The sequence below is a fragment of the Spinacia oleracea genome, chromosome 6, assembly GCF_020520425.1.
Source record: "Spinacia oleracea cultivar Varoflay chromosome 6, BTI_SOV_V1, whole genome shotgun sequence".
NCBI classification, from domain to species: domain Eukaryota; kingdom Viridiplantae; phylum Streptophyta; class Magnoliopsida; order Caryophyllales; family Amaranthaceae; genus Spinacia; species Spinacia oleracea.
Genome location: NC_079492.1, coordinates 60,846,908 through 60,861,376, shown reverse-complemented (window position 1 = coordinate 60,861,376; position 14,469 = coordinate 60,846,908). Strand labels below are relative to the sequence as shown.

The 14,469-nt window shown below is 35.8% G+C and overlaps 1 protein-coding gene across 1 annotated transcript; it reads left to right on the top strand.

Moving 5' to 3' along the window:
* Nucleotides 1-7,954: 7,954 nt before the first annotated feature.
* LOC110800491 (UDP-glycosyltransferase 86A1) lies at nt 7,955-10,754 on the top strand. Its single transcript, XM_022005793.2, has 2 exons — nt 7,955-8,676; nt 9,721-10,754. Exons 1-2 carry the CDS (start codon nt 8,136-8,138, stop codon nt 10,635-10,637), a joined length of 1,458 nt encoding a protein of 485 aa, XP_021861485.1. The 5' UTR covers nt 7,955-8,135; the 3' UTR covers nt 10,638-10,754.
* The last annotated feature ends 3,715 nt before the right edge of the window (nt 10,755-14,469 follow it).

Sequence of the window (14,469 nt, the reverse complement as noted above, 5' to 3'; positions counted from 1 at the left end):
ATCTTCGTGGAGTTCAGAGTCTCAATTTACCACCGAGTGTGGTGGTTTGTTGGGTTCTTTGGCCGATTTCCTCCGCCGCCGTTCTCCTCCGGTCCTTGAGTTTGGTGATCATCGACTGTTAGGGGTTTTTCTGGTCAACTGCTTCCTGCTGGTTTCAATAAAAGGGGGTTCTTTTGGCTCTCTCTTTCCTTCGACGGCTTAGTGAGTTAGTGGTTTGTTTTGCTTCTTTTAGTTTGTTTATTTAGTTTGTTTACTTTGTTAATATAATAGTTTGTTAGTATGTTTATTATGTTTATCATTTGTATGTGGTCTGTTTCTTTGCTTTGGCTTGTTGTGGGTTGGATTGGGTATCAATTTTCTGGTTGTTGGTGTTGGTGTGTTGGCCCTGTGTTGTTCCTGTTGTGGTTGTCTACTAAGGTGATGGGGTTTTTTGTGGGTTTGCCACTCTTGGTGAGGGAAAGTACGGAGATTGTTGGTTTTGGGGTTAAGGGTTTGGTTTGGGAGTGTGGGAGGCTGGTTCCAAAATTGATTTTTTGGTTCCTTTGTTGCTGGGTGCCATCGTTTGTTTGTGGTGGCTGGAGGGTGTGTTATATGTTGATGGAAGGGTTCAAAGGTGGTCCATTTCAGGATCCCCTAGGTAGTGCTCAGTTGCCCCTGTCTGCTGTGGGTGTTTTCTCTACGACTTTGATTGATGTAGTAGTGTGGGTCAGGTTGGAGAGTAATGGAAGCTCTTCAACCTTGTCTTGGTCGACGATTAGTCCGATCGTCGTGTGTCTGGGGATGGCTAGTCCGGCTGTCGCTTTAAATGAAATCCTGAAGGAGGCTCCTCAACTTCAGTTGAGGGAAGCAAGTTCCTCCTCGTTGGTGCGGCATTCTTCTAATCAGGAGATGCCTCGTTGTGAGTTACTACGGAATGTAACTCGATGTCAAAGATCCCAAGAGGTTTGGCCTTCGTTAGGGTCTTGGGATGGCGAGTACAAGGTCTCGTCTAGTGTGGCATTGCAATCAAGTTTCGAAGAAGGTCCTGGCTCGCATCGTCTTCCGTCTTCAGGGGTTTGTGGTGTCTTAATTATGATCCTAGCTCTCCAGGTCCGGGTTCCTCACCTTTCTCGCTCTCTCTCAATGTTTGTCTGGTGGTGGCATGGTCAGGATGTTGACAACACGCAGGTAAGGGTTCGCGTGGTTAACCTTGCAAGTTCAAGAGGGGTGTGGTGTATCCTTTGCCAGCCTTGTAGTATAGTCACAGTTCTTGTTTGTTTTAGTATACGAATGGTTGTAATTTGCTTTGTTTAAATTCATAGACTAGGTTGTAATCTTTTCGTTGAATGAACTTCTTGTCAAATAAAATTTAAAAAAAAAAAAAAAAAATCTACAGCTTATAACGAGTCCTCGTTTGGAAGGAGTTGGGAGTAAACGGCGGTCAACTAACAAGTCTAACATATATCACCCTCAGCTCGTTAGTTCATATTCCTACACCGTAGTCCCACAGTTCCGCTATAAAAAACAAAAATAAAAACAAGAAGGGGATGTTCGGCATTAGTATTGTTTAGCGGTTTTTCTTTTTTTCTTTACAAAATTAAACAAAACGTGTTTGGCTAAATGGTTTTAAAAAACAACTTTTGACTATTTTTCTGAAAACCGCAACAGAATAGTTCAAACCACTTAAAGTGGTTTTATGCTTTTCGTTTTCTATTTTCTATCCTTTCCTTCTAATCACCTTTTCTTGAACACAACCAAATTCATTGTCAAAAGCGACTAATTAATATGTCCCATTTAATGGAAATAACATTGACGAGGAGACATAAACATGACAGACATTGTTGCATCACCTCAATACCTCATAGCCGCCACCACCACAATCACTGTAGGCACCGCCGTCGACGGGAAGGAATAACTTTTTTTTTAATATGGTGGCGCATAGAGAATGCGCGGACCACAAGACGGTGGCGCAAGGGTTGTGCGCCACCTTCGCGTGGTCCGCGCATTTCATGTGCGCGGCTGCGCGAGGAAGGATGAAGTTTACTTTTTTATTTTTTATTTTAGAAATGTATTTTTCTCTATATGTTTTATACGGAGTATAGATTCATATATTTCGTTAGTTATTTTATATATTTAGCTTCATTTCATTTTTGTTAATTATTTTATATAATTTTACTGTAAAATGTTTTTATTAATTTAATTTTCATTAATTATTTTATTGATATTCGTTTAAGTGAAATACTTATTTGTTTAATGTAAATAATTTCATATAATAATTGTGTAATGTTGTTAAATATAATATTCTTTATATTTCGTTTATCATTAGTCATATTCGTTATTGTAATTTTAGCAATTATGAATATTAAAAATAAATTATATCATGATTAAATAAGTGTAAACGATAATAAAGTGTACGAAAAGGAGTCGGGGTTAAGCTTGGTCTTTGGAATGTCCATATTGTCCTAGTGGGTGATGAGAGGGTATTGGCCTATTCGGGGAGGGAGTTGATTTCTTATAAAGGGTAAATACGTACTTACACATAATAAATATGGGCGTTTTTAGGAAAACGTGGGCGTCGAATAAATATCCCCTTTATAGATGCCTCATAGAGTTCCCTATAATCATTTTTTATTATTTTTTTTACTTTGTATACTCTCTCGCTCCCTTCGTACGTCCTAAAGAATTATGTTTGTGACTAACTTTCCCCGTTCCTACATAATTAAGTGTCGCTTTTCATTTTGGTAACTTAAATTATTGCATGAAAATATTAGTTAGTATTATGGAATTGTGTAACTTCCACGATTATTTTCTGTAAAATTTTACAAATGGTATATAATTAAAGTGGACATATTTTTTGAGATAGCGGTCACATAAGCAAGGATATTATTTCGACAAATGAAAAAAAAAAAAAGTAAATGTATTTTAGAATTAAATAATTCAATCGTCGATTGAGTAAAAATAATGAATGAGAATAATCATGATTAATTAAACTATGTAATTAAATTTTGATTTTATTAATCCTTTAACTGAATTATCTAAATTTTTTTTATAATAAGAATTATCTATACTAATCTTAATATGTCTAGCTATTGTCAAATATTAAAAAAGAAAATTTAAAAAATTCCTACTCATTGTCTAATACAACCACATGTATGAATATATAAAAGTAAAAAATATTAAATCCCTCTAAAAAAAATTCTCTAAACTAATCCTAATATCTTTTTTCGAGTGAAAGATAGAGCGGACTAATCCTAACACGAAGTATATCATAAATATTTTTAAAAAGCATTGTAGTCTTTACTCATACGGAGTACTACTATCTACACATATTTTTATTATAGGGTTTAAAATAAGGTTTTTGAAAATTTAATTGATATGTCTCTTTTACTGAATATGCATATTACATTCGCAGCGGAAACTATGATGCAAATTAATAGATTTAAAATTTGAACGGTCACCCCGCCGTGCACCACACAATTTTAGAAAAAAAGGTGTGCAAACTTATATTGGAAATGAAAGACTAAACATGTCATACGATACATTTTTTCTACGTTAAGATATAGTAAAAGACCAGATCGCGTACGTTTATCGACTTATTTTGTCTGAACTTATATTATTCGAGATTATCTGAATTTAATTGAACATATTCGAACTTATCTAAACATAACTGAACTTATTTATCTCGAAATAACTTATTTTGTCTGAAATAAACTTATTTGTGTGTGAAAATGTCAGAAAAAAAATTTATTTTTTCTAAACTATATTATCTGAACTTATTTTGTCTGAAATAAGTCAAAGTAAGCCGAACGCCCTGTTCGGCAAAATTAGCGGTAGCGGGTAGCAGTTGAGTAGCGGGTAACGGTTAAAGTAGCGAGTAACGGTGAATAGTAGCGGGTAACGGTTAGCTGTCAAAGTAGCGGTAACTAATATGAGTGTTCGATAAAAGTAACGGTTGATATTATAAAAATAAAAATAAAAGCAAGAATATATATTATTTAAAACGTTATTATAAATTTGTCAAACGCTACCCGCTACCTTAAACACTACTAATTTTAACGTTTGACAAAAGCTACCCAACCGCGCGCTACCTCAACCGCTAACCGCTACCTAAATCGCTACTTTACCAAACACTTACAAATTTTACAAGTAGCGTCTTGACTAGGTCAAAACGCTACCCACTACCTCAAACGCTACCACCGAACACGCCCTATACATATCTTAAATCTTAAACTCTTGTGTCATAAACCTACAATTAAATCCATATACACGAAGTAATCATTATTCATTAGAGGCATGATTGTAATATCTATTCTTTCAAAATTTTAAATTATTTGGTCATTATTAATAATGTTAATGAGTTATTTATTTATGTTTGTGGACGAGAAATGTGAGTGCAAATTAAGGGAAGTAAAATAGATTCAATAGTAAATTATACTCCGTATTAGAAAAAGTGGGTGCAATGTTCATGGAATGTATGATTGTGTCAAATTTGTTTTAATTTCCTTTTCAGGTTATTGAAATTCCGTCTATTATTTAGATGTTAATCTTTCGTCTTCCATTATCATATTTATCTAACACAATATTAATTACAGAACCGTGTACTGCACGGACTTGAATTCAATTATTACATAATTAGTAACTTAATTATTGCATAAAAATAGAAATAATTACACGAAAATATCGGGGATTTCTTTCGTCGGTCGGTTAGCTACTCATTAAGCATCGTGTTGATTGGAAGGGCACCAGGGGAATTATTGTACCATGCATGCATTTTACGTGGTTGAGATTTTAGAGGGGTCAGCCACAATGGGCCAGTGTAGTCTCAACTCTCATGGCATGAAGTTTAGTCATTGTGGCCTCGTGAGGCTCGTTGGAGTAGTAGTTGACAGATTTTTTCTGGTCATTGACTTGCACGTGAGAAGTACTTGTGGCTTTATTTTGCTAATCACACCAAATTTTCCTCCAAAATTCTAAGCTTTAAAATCTAAAGTTGAAAAAAAAATCGAAATAAAATCAAGTTTGAAAATTCAAGACTCGGGAAAAGCAGTATCTTTAGCCAACTTAAGTCACACGTGCTGCTCACGTGCAAGTCAATGGCCGGAAAAAGCTCAGTCAATGCCAGAAACTCCCCTTACGTCATTTCTTGAAAAAAAAAATACATTAAGGTGTGATTTCACAAAAGAAAAATTATATAAGGTCCTTTCTCGCAAAATTTGAGTTATAAAATGTCCTTTTTGGCAAATTTACAAACTTCCGTACATGCTTTATATCTTAGAAGAGAACATGTATAGGGAAAAAGCGAGGGTAACCATCCTCGAACTTAAGTGTTAAATTAACATCTTAATGAGCCCTCTGGAAAGGGTGTTGCTTATTTCAAGTTTGTTGTGTGAAAGAAGTTATGTTAGGACTTAGGAGTTAGGAGGGTGATCGAGTAATGTATCCTGTTCATGTGTCCATCGTATTCGGTCCTAACATTATGTAATGGGTAGGGGTGTCAAATCAGGTTATCGGTTCGATTTCGGTTTGGGTTCATCGGTTCGGGTTGAAACCGGTTTATTTTGCTATCGGTTCGGTTCGAGTCGGGTTGAAAATTTAACGGTTCGGTTCGGGTTCGGGTTATGTGGTACAAGTTCATATCAGGTCGGGTTCATATATATTGGGTCGGGTCATAAATGGGTTAAGTCGGGTTCATGACGGGTCGGGTTCATATCGGGTCGCGTTCATATCGGGGTCGGGTCAGATCGGGTCGGTATGTAGTCAAGTCGGGACAATTCGGTTCTGTTTGTTAACGGGTTTAGCCGGATTGTAATCGGGTCGGGTTCATGTTTAGTCAGATCAATTCGGATACAAATTACAAACAATATCGAGTTATTACTAAAATCACAATTTTCAATATGTTTATACTATAATATCTACATTATTAAAGCAAAGTGACAGATAAAAGAGGCCATATAATTTGATTACGTGATTTATAACTAATGTTATTTTTATTTTTTTTTGCGAACAACTATTGAAGTAATGTACAGGAGTTAAAGAGGAGATAGAAAAAGAAAGGCTAAAATGAATTAGATTTTGTTAATTATAACTACAGTATTTGTCACATGGGAGAGGAAACAAGGTAATAATTCTGCCGAATCTGCAACTCCGCGTCAGTAGCAGGTAAGTGGTTTTGTATTTGTTTTAAAAACCTTACAAACTAAAACGAAAATCAATTTTAAGTTTTGTTAAAACAAAAAAACTCAAAACTAACAATGATATCGAACAAGTCCTAAAGAATTCTTGGATTAATGTTGAGGGTTTGTGAACGGCATATCATCACAGGTTCATGTACCAATAATGACTAGTAATGAACGAAGAAACTTATCTTTAATCAAGTCGTGGCGTGTATGAACACTGCTCTAAAGTTGAATTTGCCCCGTTACGTACACACGGCCTCTTGACAATCAAAACCTCCAGGGTTACACGACATCTATCTCATTGGTGTAGTACCAAAAGATAGATTGAAAACGAGATTGAACGTTGCCCAAAAACGAACCAGAGAATTTGTGTTTAAGAGGAAAAATTTGGAGAGCAATTATTTTTCAGCAGCGGCAAAAAGGGCCCCACCCGCGAACACGCCCGAGCTTGGCCCAGCCCGCACGTGTGCGATGGCCTAGAGACTCCTCTCAAATCTTCTAACAAACATACTAGTGGAGTGGGGATATATAAAGTGGGTAAAACTCTTATTTTTTGTCAATGTGGGACAAGCACAATTTTATTCTTTTGAAGCAAGATTAACTATGGAAGGATACTTCCAACAGTTCAAATTTCCCAACCTTCTCTTTGTAATTTTTATAGTTCTTCCAGCTCGTACGCAATAAATGAAATTTGAATTACAAAGTTCATACTCCGGATGATTTTTATTAAACTATATATTTATTTATTTATTTTAAAGCAAATGTACGTGAAAGTTAGTCGTCTCTGATAAACCATAATATAGACTGCGACCTTCGTTTTGCAAGAATAGATTGGAGGTGGGCGTTCATTTAGCTCAACGTTGGAAGAAGTAGTGAATTTTAGGGAGGGTGAGGTTACTGGTGTTTTGGTTGTTGTGTGGTTTGAGAGATTAGCTTTTGTTAATCCTCTTTTTAGGTTAGCGTCAATCAAGGGCGGACCTATATGTCGCCCTATATGTCCCTGGAGGGTTTCAAAGGGACCCTCATTATTTGAAAAAAAAATCTGTTAATTAAATATTGAGGCAATTAATTGCACTTGAATATTTAATGCTATATTTTTAATTAACTTACAATGTAGACAATGAAATGTACTTGTAGCTTAGTGGTTGCTTGATTACTATCCCTTCATTGGATACTTGGGTTCAAATCCTACTAAGAGGACATTGAACATTTTTTTCCCCTTTTACTTGTCCTTTTATTTATGCTCTAAATTCTTCATGTTTTTTTCACCTTTTCTTGGTCGTATTTCCTTCATCATTTTCTTTATTCATTTATTTTTATTTTTTTATTTTTATATGATTCATGATTCATGAATTTTCTTTTACAAAAATACAAAATATTAGTAGTGTTACTTTTTTCTTCAAAATGATTTTGTAATTGGCATAGTATGCTACCCAAGTCACGTTCAGTGACGGTAAACACTTGTGTTCTTTTCACAAGGTTTAACCAAATTATCCGTAACTTCATTTTTCCTCCGCGTATTCTTTGTTTCTCATGTTCTACGGGATAATTAGGAAATCTTCTAGTGGTAATCCGTTAAGCTATTGTCCAATCCGCAACAATAAAATCACAGCCACAAGTGATCACGGCACAACAACAATATACTGGGATTGTGAAGAAAATTTCAACAATCAAGGACCGTCGTCAAAAGAGCGCGCCTGCTAACTTTTTGAATATTAAGCTAATTCATTTAGTTTATTCGTTGTATATATAATGGTCTATAAAAACCTTAATATCTTGTTTAGTTTATAAAACTTTTTTCATTTCGGTAAATTTAAGTCTATGTTAAAAAAAAAAAAAGTGTAAAAAAACTGCGGTTTCATTTGTCTTATAAAAAGATATTTGGACTTATCGAGTTATCCCCCATTCGGCCACCACCCTCTAATCATTCACATAATCACATTTACTTACTCCTAAGTCTGCATATTTTTTACAGCAAAAATGAAGAACTCAAACTCAAACTCAAAGCCTCATGCTATAATAGTACCACTTCCACTACAAGGCCATGTAATCCCATTCGTACAACTAGCAATCAAGCTAGCCTCCAAAGGCTTCTCCATCACCTTCATCAACACCGATCACATCCACCAACAAATTACTCTCTCCAACACCGCCACCGCTTCAAAAGGCGGCGGTGGCGATCTTTTTGTCGAGGCCCGTAACTCATCGGGCCTCGACATCGAGTACATGACCGTCTCAGACGGGTTACCCTTGGAGTTCGACCGGTCGTTGAACCATGACCAGTGGGTTGGGGCTAATATCCATACCTTCCCAGCTCACTTGGAGGTGGCTATGGCTAAAATCGTACGATCTCGACCGTTGGTCCCTTGTTGCTTTGTTGCTGATAGTTACTTTGTTTGGGCGTCCAAGTTGGCTAGCAAGTTTGGATTGGTTCATGTGTCGTTTTGGAGTGAGCCAGCTATGGTGCTTGATATCTATTTTCGTCGTCACTTGCTTCAGGAACATGGGCATATTGGTCCCGGTAATTTTAAATATCTGAATTTAGTTGTCGCATTATTAATTTAGAATGGCCATGTTCTTTACAAAAGTTACATTTTTATTCCAAAATTAAGTACAATTTTTATAATTCTATATTCATGTTAGGAAATCTGAGTATACGTATAGGAATAATATAGTGATTGTGATGAAATAAGGAACTTGCTCTACTCACCTATTTAGTTTTCACTTCTTTCAGAGTTTATGGTCCGAAATGAAGTTAAAAGTTTCGGAAAAAAAAATTTAAAGTTAAGTGACTAGAAAAGTTATAAAAGAAGAAAAAAAAATCACTAAAGTCAAAATTAGATAAATACAAGTATAATCTAAAAGTAATTAACACACTGAGGGGTCTTACATGCACCTAGTATACAATAATTTATTTTATATCGGGTTAACTTTTACATATTTTCCGTAACTTTTGTGTAAGACCGCCTCATAGGAAAGACTACTTTCATTGCTTAACTAATTAGTTTCATTGTTTAACTAATAGGTTAACTAATTGACTTCATTCTGAACTCATCTGACAACAAGGCGGTCCTTTGTGTAAAACCGCCTTATAGAAAAATTTGTATTTTTGATGACTTTTAACATGTTTTGATTAACTTTTATATTATAAAGTAATGTTTGATAGATAAACTTTATAAAGAACATGATTTTCTTTATACATTATGAGTGATTTTGAGGGATAATTTTTTATTAAAAAGAAAAAATTTATCACTGAAATATATAAAATAAAAAACTTTACAGGTACCTTATGGTAATTTTACATACGCCTTACAAATTACAATATTTATGTACACCGGATGCAATTAAAACTTTGTGTACACTTTTAGCCATTATAAATTTAGCTTAGCTTGACCTAGCAAAGCATATTCTATAATTCCCATGATGTCACTCTTTTTACTTCTATGCATAGTATGAGTGAGCTTTGTAAATATATGGTGGCATACTTATCTTCCTTTGTTCCGTAAATCCGTAGAATCGGTTGTATGGTGAAGATTCAGATCTAACTAATCACTTCATTGATTAGGATCAAGTGGGCGCAAGGATACCATAGACTACATACCAGGAATAAGTTCACTTAAACGATCAGATTTGACATCATACCTTCAAGAAGAAGACTTGACAACTATGCATCCTCAATACAACTTAGCATCATTAGACGACACTAAACGGGCTCATCTTATACTCGGTAATACAGTCCAAGAGCTAGAGGCCCATACCATTTCAGCCATTCAAGCCCATGTACCATTTTATGCTATTGGGCCTCTATTTTCACCTGGGTTTACCAAAAGCCCAATAGCTACTAGCCTATGGACAGAGTCAGATTGCACCCTTTGGTTAGATACCAAACCTCCTAGCTCAGTTTTGTATGTTTCTTTTGGAAGCTATGCACATCTTAGGAAGGAGGAGCTTGAGGAGATAGCTAATGGAATCAAGCTTAGTGGGGTGAACTTCCTTTGGGTTATACGGCCCGATATGGTGAGTTCCGATGATACGGATCCACTTCCAGACGGGTTTAGAGACGAGGTTAGTGATCGTGGAATGGTTGTGACATGGACTTGTCAGAAAGAGGTGTTATCTCATCGTGCAATAGGAGGGTTTGTAACGCATTGTGGTTGGAACTCAGCACTAGAAAGTATATGGTGTGACGTTCCGTTGTTGTGTTTCCCGTTGTTGACCGATCAATTTACCAACCGTAAACTAATGGTGGATGATTGGAAGATCGGGTGCAACCTCTGCGAGGAGAAGCCCGTGACAAAGGCGGAGATACAGCGAAAAATAAAGGATTTAATGAGTGGATCCATGGGGTATGAGCTCCGTAATAGGATCAAGGGGATCAAGCAAGTATTACAAGATGCAATGATGATAGAAGGATCTTCAGAGAATAATGTTGATGACTTCATTAAGGAACTCAATATAGCTATTCAGAAGAAATCTTGTTAAAGTTATGTACCTTCAAATTATACACCAATTTAATTTTTTTTCTAGTTTTCTTCATTTTTGGCCAAAGTATTTCTTTTTCATGTCTAATATACGAGGAAATTATAGCCCGTTACCTGATATTTGTCTCGGCTACCCACCACCCTATTCACCTACTGGCTACTACATATACAAACTGATAGTTCAGTAGGAACACTTGACAAGAGGGGGGTGAATTGTTTCTTGGGAACTTGGGTAAGTTTCTTGCGGAATTTAAACAATAAAGAAACTGAGAATAATGAGCGAAGAAAGATATAAAATGGAGGAACCTTCTTGCCCCTAATCAAGAAAAACCTCACTACTCTTTTGTATTAATGCAATAACTCTATTACAAATACACTCTCTAACTCGAGTTCCTATCGAACACGAGTTCCCCACATCAATCCCCTTTGATTACTGTGCTCCTCTTTCTCTCTCTGACTTAGCTCTAAGTCGCTCCTTTTCTCTTTGACTTAACTCTAAGTCGCTCTGTTTCTCTTTGACTTAACTCTAAGTCAATTAAGGACCACTCAACCCTTAAACCCAAAATACAATTTGATATAAAACTCTAGTACGTAATAAAGCTCAAAGTAATAAGGAACTCAAGGGACACTCTTTTGAAAACTGATTCTCTTTTAAAACGTTTAAGCTTTTAAAATATATTTTGCAAAGATCAGTTGTGTTTTGAAAAGCTAAAACTCTTCTCCTTTTATAGGAGAGTTTTACTTAGGGTTGGGTACCCATGTTCTCCTCAACCACCCACTAACAGTTACTGCTCAGTAACATGGGCATAGTTAGAGAGAAACAAGGGAGACCAAATCAAAACACTAAATGTACGTTGAACAGAAATACGTGGGGAGAGTTTTAAGGAACGTGGAAAAACTTTTACTTGAGAAACAAGGAGAATAAATCAGAATCCTATGTTTCATTTATTAATTAAATACATTTTATTTATTAAAAAGATTTTCCAAGTTAAAACTCTTTTATAATTACAGTTAACATATTTCATTTAAAACGTACCAAAATACTATGTCCCTTTCATACCAAATTACTTATAAACTTTATTAAATACTTACATAAATCCTAAAACATAAACTCATATGTTGTAGTCTTCATGTTGCACCTTTAGAAGCTTCACTCGAAGACTTCCCAATTTGTTCCTTCTCTGGAACGCCGAGGATCCACATAATATATGAGGATCTCGCCTTAGGAACTCGCCTAAGGATCTCGCCTAGCTTAATGATTATTTCTTCAATGTAGTGTCTGACATGGATCAATTACTTGCTTATATTCCACGTTGCTTAGTTTATCCAACTCAGGATCTCCTTAACTTAGCATTATCCCTCTAAGGATCTCGGAACCTATTATGCAACATAACTTAACCAATTGTCAGGAGTTTGCTTTGTCATCATCAAAACTTTAGGGTCAACAATATTCCCCCTTTTTGGTGATGACAACAAAAGCAAACTTTCACTAAATGCAGCAATAATCAATTAGCATAAATATAAAGCAATAAATTAAATAAATTATTTTTATAAAATTAATCTAAACTTCCTAAATGAAATTAAGGAAAATTGAAATTAATTTTAATAAACGAAAATAAAATTAAAAACGAGGAATAAAATTTTATAAACTTACATCGAGAAGAGAGTAGTGAGACGGACTCAAGAGATCAATTTAATTTAAGTTTGCATTCATTTCCCCCTGTTGGCATTAACAAAAAGTAGAAAAATACAGTACTAATATATACCGATTATAGCGTCCTCCGATCAACGGTTGACAAACTAAGTTAGCCTCAAAGTAAAGTTCCAACGTACTAGATTCGAATATAAAACATAATAAATAACAAGCCAAGTTTTTAGAGATACGATCTTTAGGAGTTCCACAGAAATAAAAGAATAAAAATCGTATGTTTCCCAACAGAGGGTTACATACCAAAAAGAATATAAAAAATAAAATAAAAAGTTCTAAAAAAATCAAAAGCGTAATGTAACACAAATGGATAGGATCAGGAAAGATGGCTTGGGTATAAAGCAAGTTTAGGTTGTTCCTTTTTCAACTGCATATAGATCCATATCCTTTCTCAACTTCTATTGCGTCTTTTCATTCTTCCACTTTCTCATCATCATTCTCATTATCATAATATATATCAACAAACAACAGAGAACTGTTCACCTTAGGAACCACGTTGTTAACCCTTTCACTTTTTTTTTTTTTTTTTTTATAACAACAACGTCATCCCTTGAATATAATTCATAACCCATTATCCTCAATATTAATTGCAAACCTCGTTACCAAATTTGCATCATCAACCGAAGGAACACGGAATGAGGTAATTTCCCCCTTAGAACAATCCGTAATTCTTTTTCTTTTTTCTTTTTTTTTCGGTTTTTGCAATAACCTCGGCATCCTTGGTCAACCGAACAGAAGGGGAGGCGGAAGGAAGGGAGGACGGTTCTGGGCTGGGCGAGGGCGCGAGCGGGTCGGATGTTGTGTGGTGATGGGTCGCGATCTGGGCGGTTGGTGTAAGGGTGGTCGCGAACGGGTTTGGGTGGAGGATTTTGGGAGGTTGTTTGTCGGAAGTGGTGGTGTGGGTTTCGGCGACGACGGCGGATTCGGACGGCTGGGAGGGCAGTGATTTGGAGCCACCGTCGCTGGTTGTTGTGGAGAGAAGAGGTGGTGGGTCGTGGCTGGGATTAAGGGCAAAAGAGTGGGGATTCGCGGCCGTCGGTGCTGCGACGCTTGGGGTCGAGCCGCTGCCGCCGGTGGTCGTGGCTGCTTGAGTCCGGCCGCCGGTGATGGTGGCTAGGGTTTTAGATTTGGGGTTTTTCTTTTTCTAGGGTTTGTGGTGTTGAATTTGTGAGATGTGAATTTGTGGAGGCTATGGGTATGAGAGATCCATAGGTGTGATCCATTAGCTTTTAATTTTGGAAAAAAATAAAATTTAATTGAATAAATAAAAAGTATGGATATATAAAAATAAATAAAAAGCAATTTGTGGAAAAATAAAAGATGGAAAAAAATTGTAACAAAAAGAATATATCCATGATCCTCTTATTTTAGAGAAACTAATTAAATCACGTATCTCATATTACTGACTAATTAAATATACATTTTAATTCTAAATTTTTGGTTGTTCCTTAACAATGGTAAACTTCAGTTATGCTTTACGCACATGTATTTATAATGGTATATAATAGTTATGCATAAATCTATAAAAGTAATACCTTGTGAGGAACTTTCCTGCTTACTTATCTTAGCTTGATCATCCCGAGGTCCAATCTCATTCTCCCGTGCTTCTCTCTGCTTAACTTCTCTCTGCTTATTTACTTTGCAAGTTCCTTGCAAAAATTTTCATTAGTTGTACCAAACAATATATTATCAACGTAAATTTGTACAACTAGTGAGTCAGATCCTTTTGATTTTAAAAATAGAATTTTATTAGTTCTTCCTCGTTTAAAATCATTTTGTAAAAGAAACTTGGATAATTTCTCGTACCACGATCTCGGAGCCTGCTTTAACCCATAGAGAGCTTTGTCAGGCTTATAGATGTGATTCGGAAATTCGGGATTCTCGAAAACCGGGGGTTGTTCCATATAGACGTCTTTTTCAAGAAAATCATTTAAGAAAGCATTGACGTCCATATGGTACAACTTAAGTCCCATAAAGGCTGCAAAAGCAATTAGAATTCGAATAGCTTCTAATCTAACAACAGGTACAAACGTTTCTTCGAAATCAATACCTTCCTGTTGATTGTAGCCTTTGACTACTAACCTTGCCTTGTTCCTGATGATCGTTGTATGTTTATCAAGCTTGT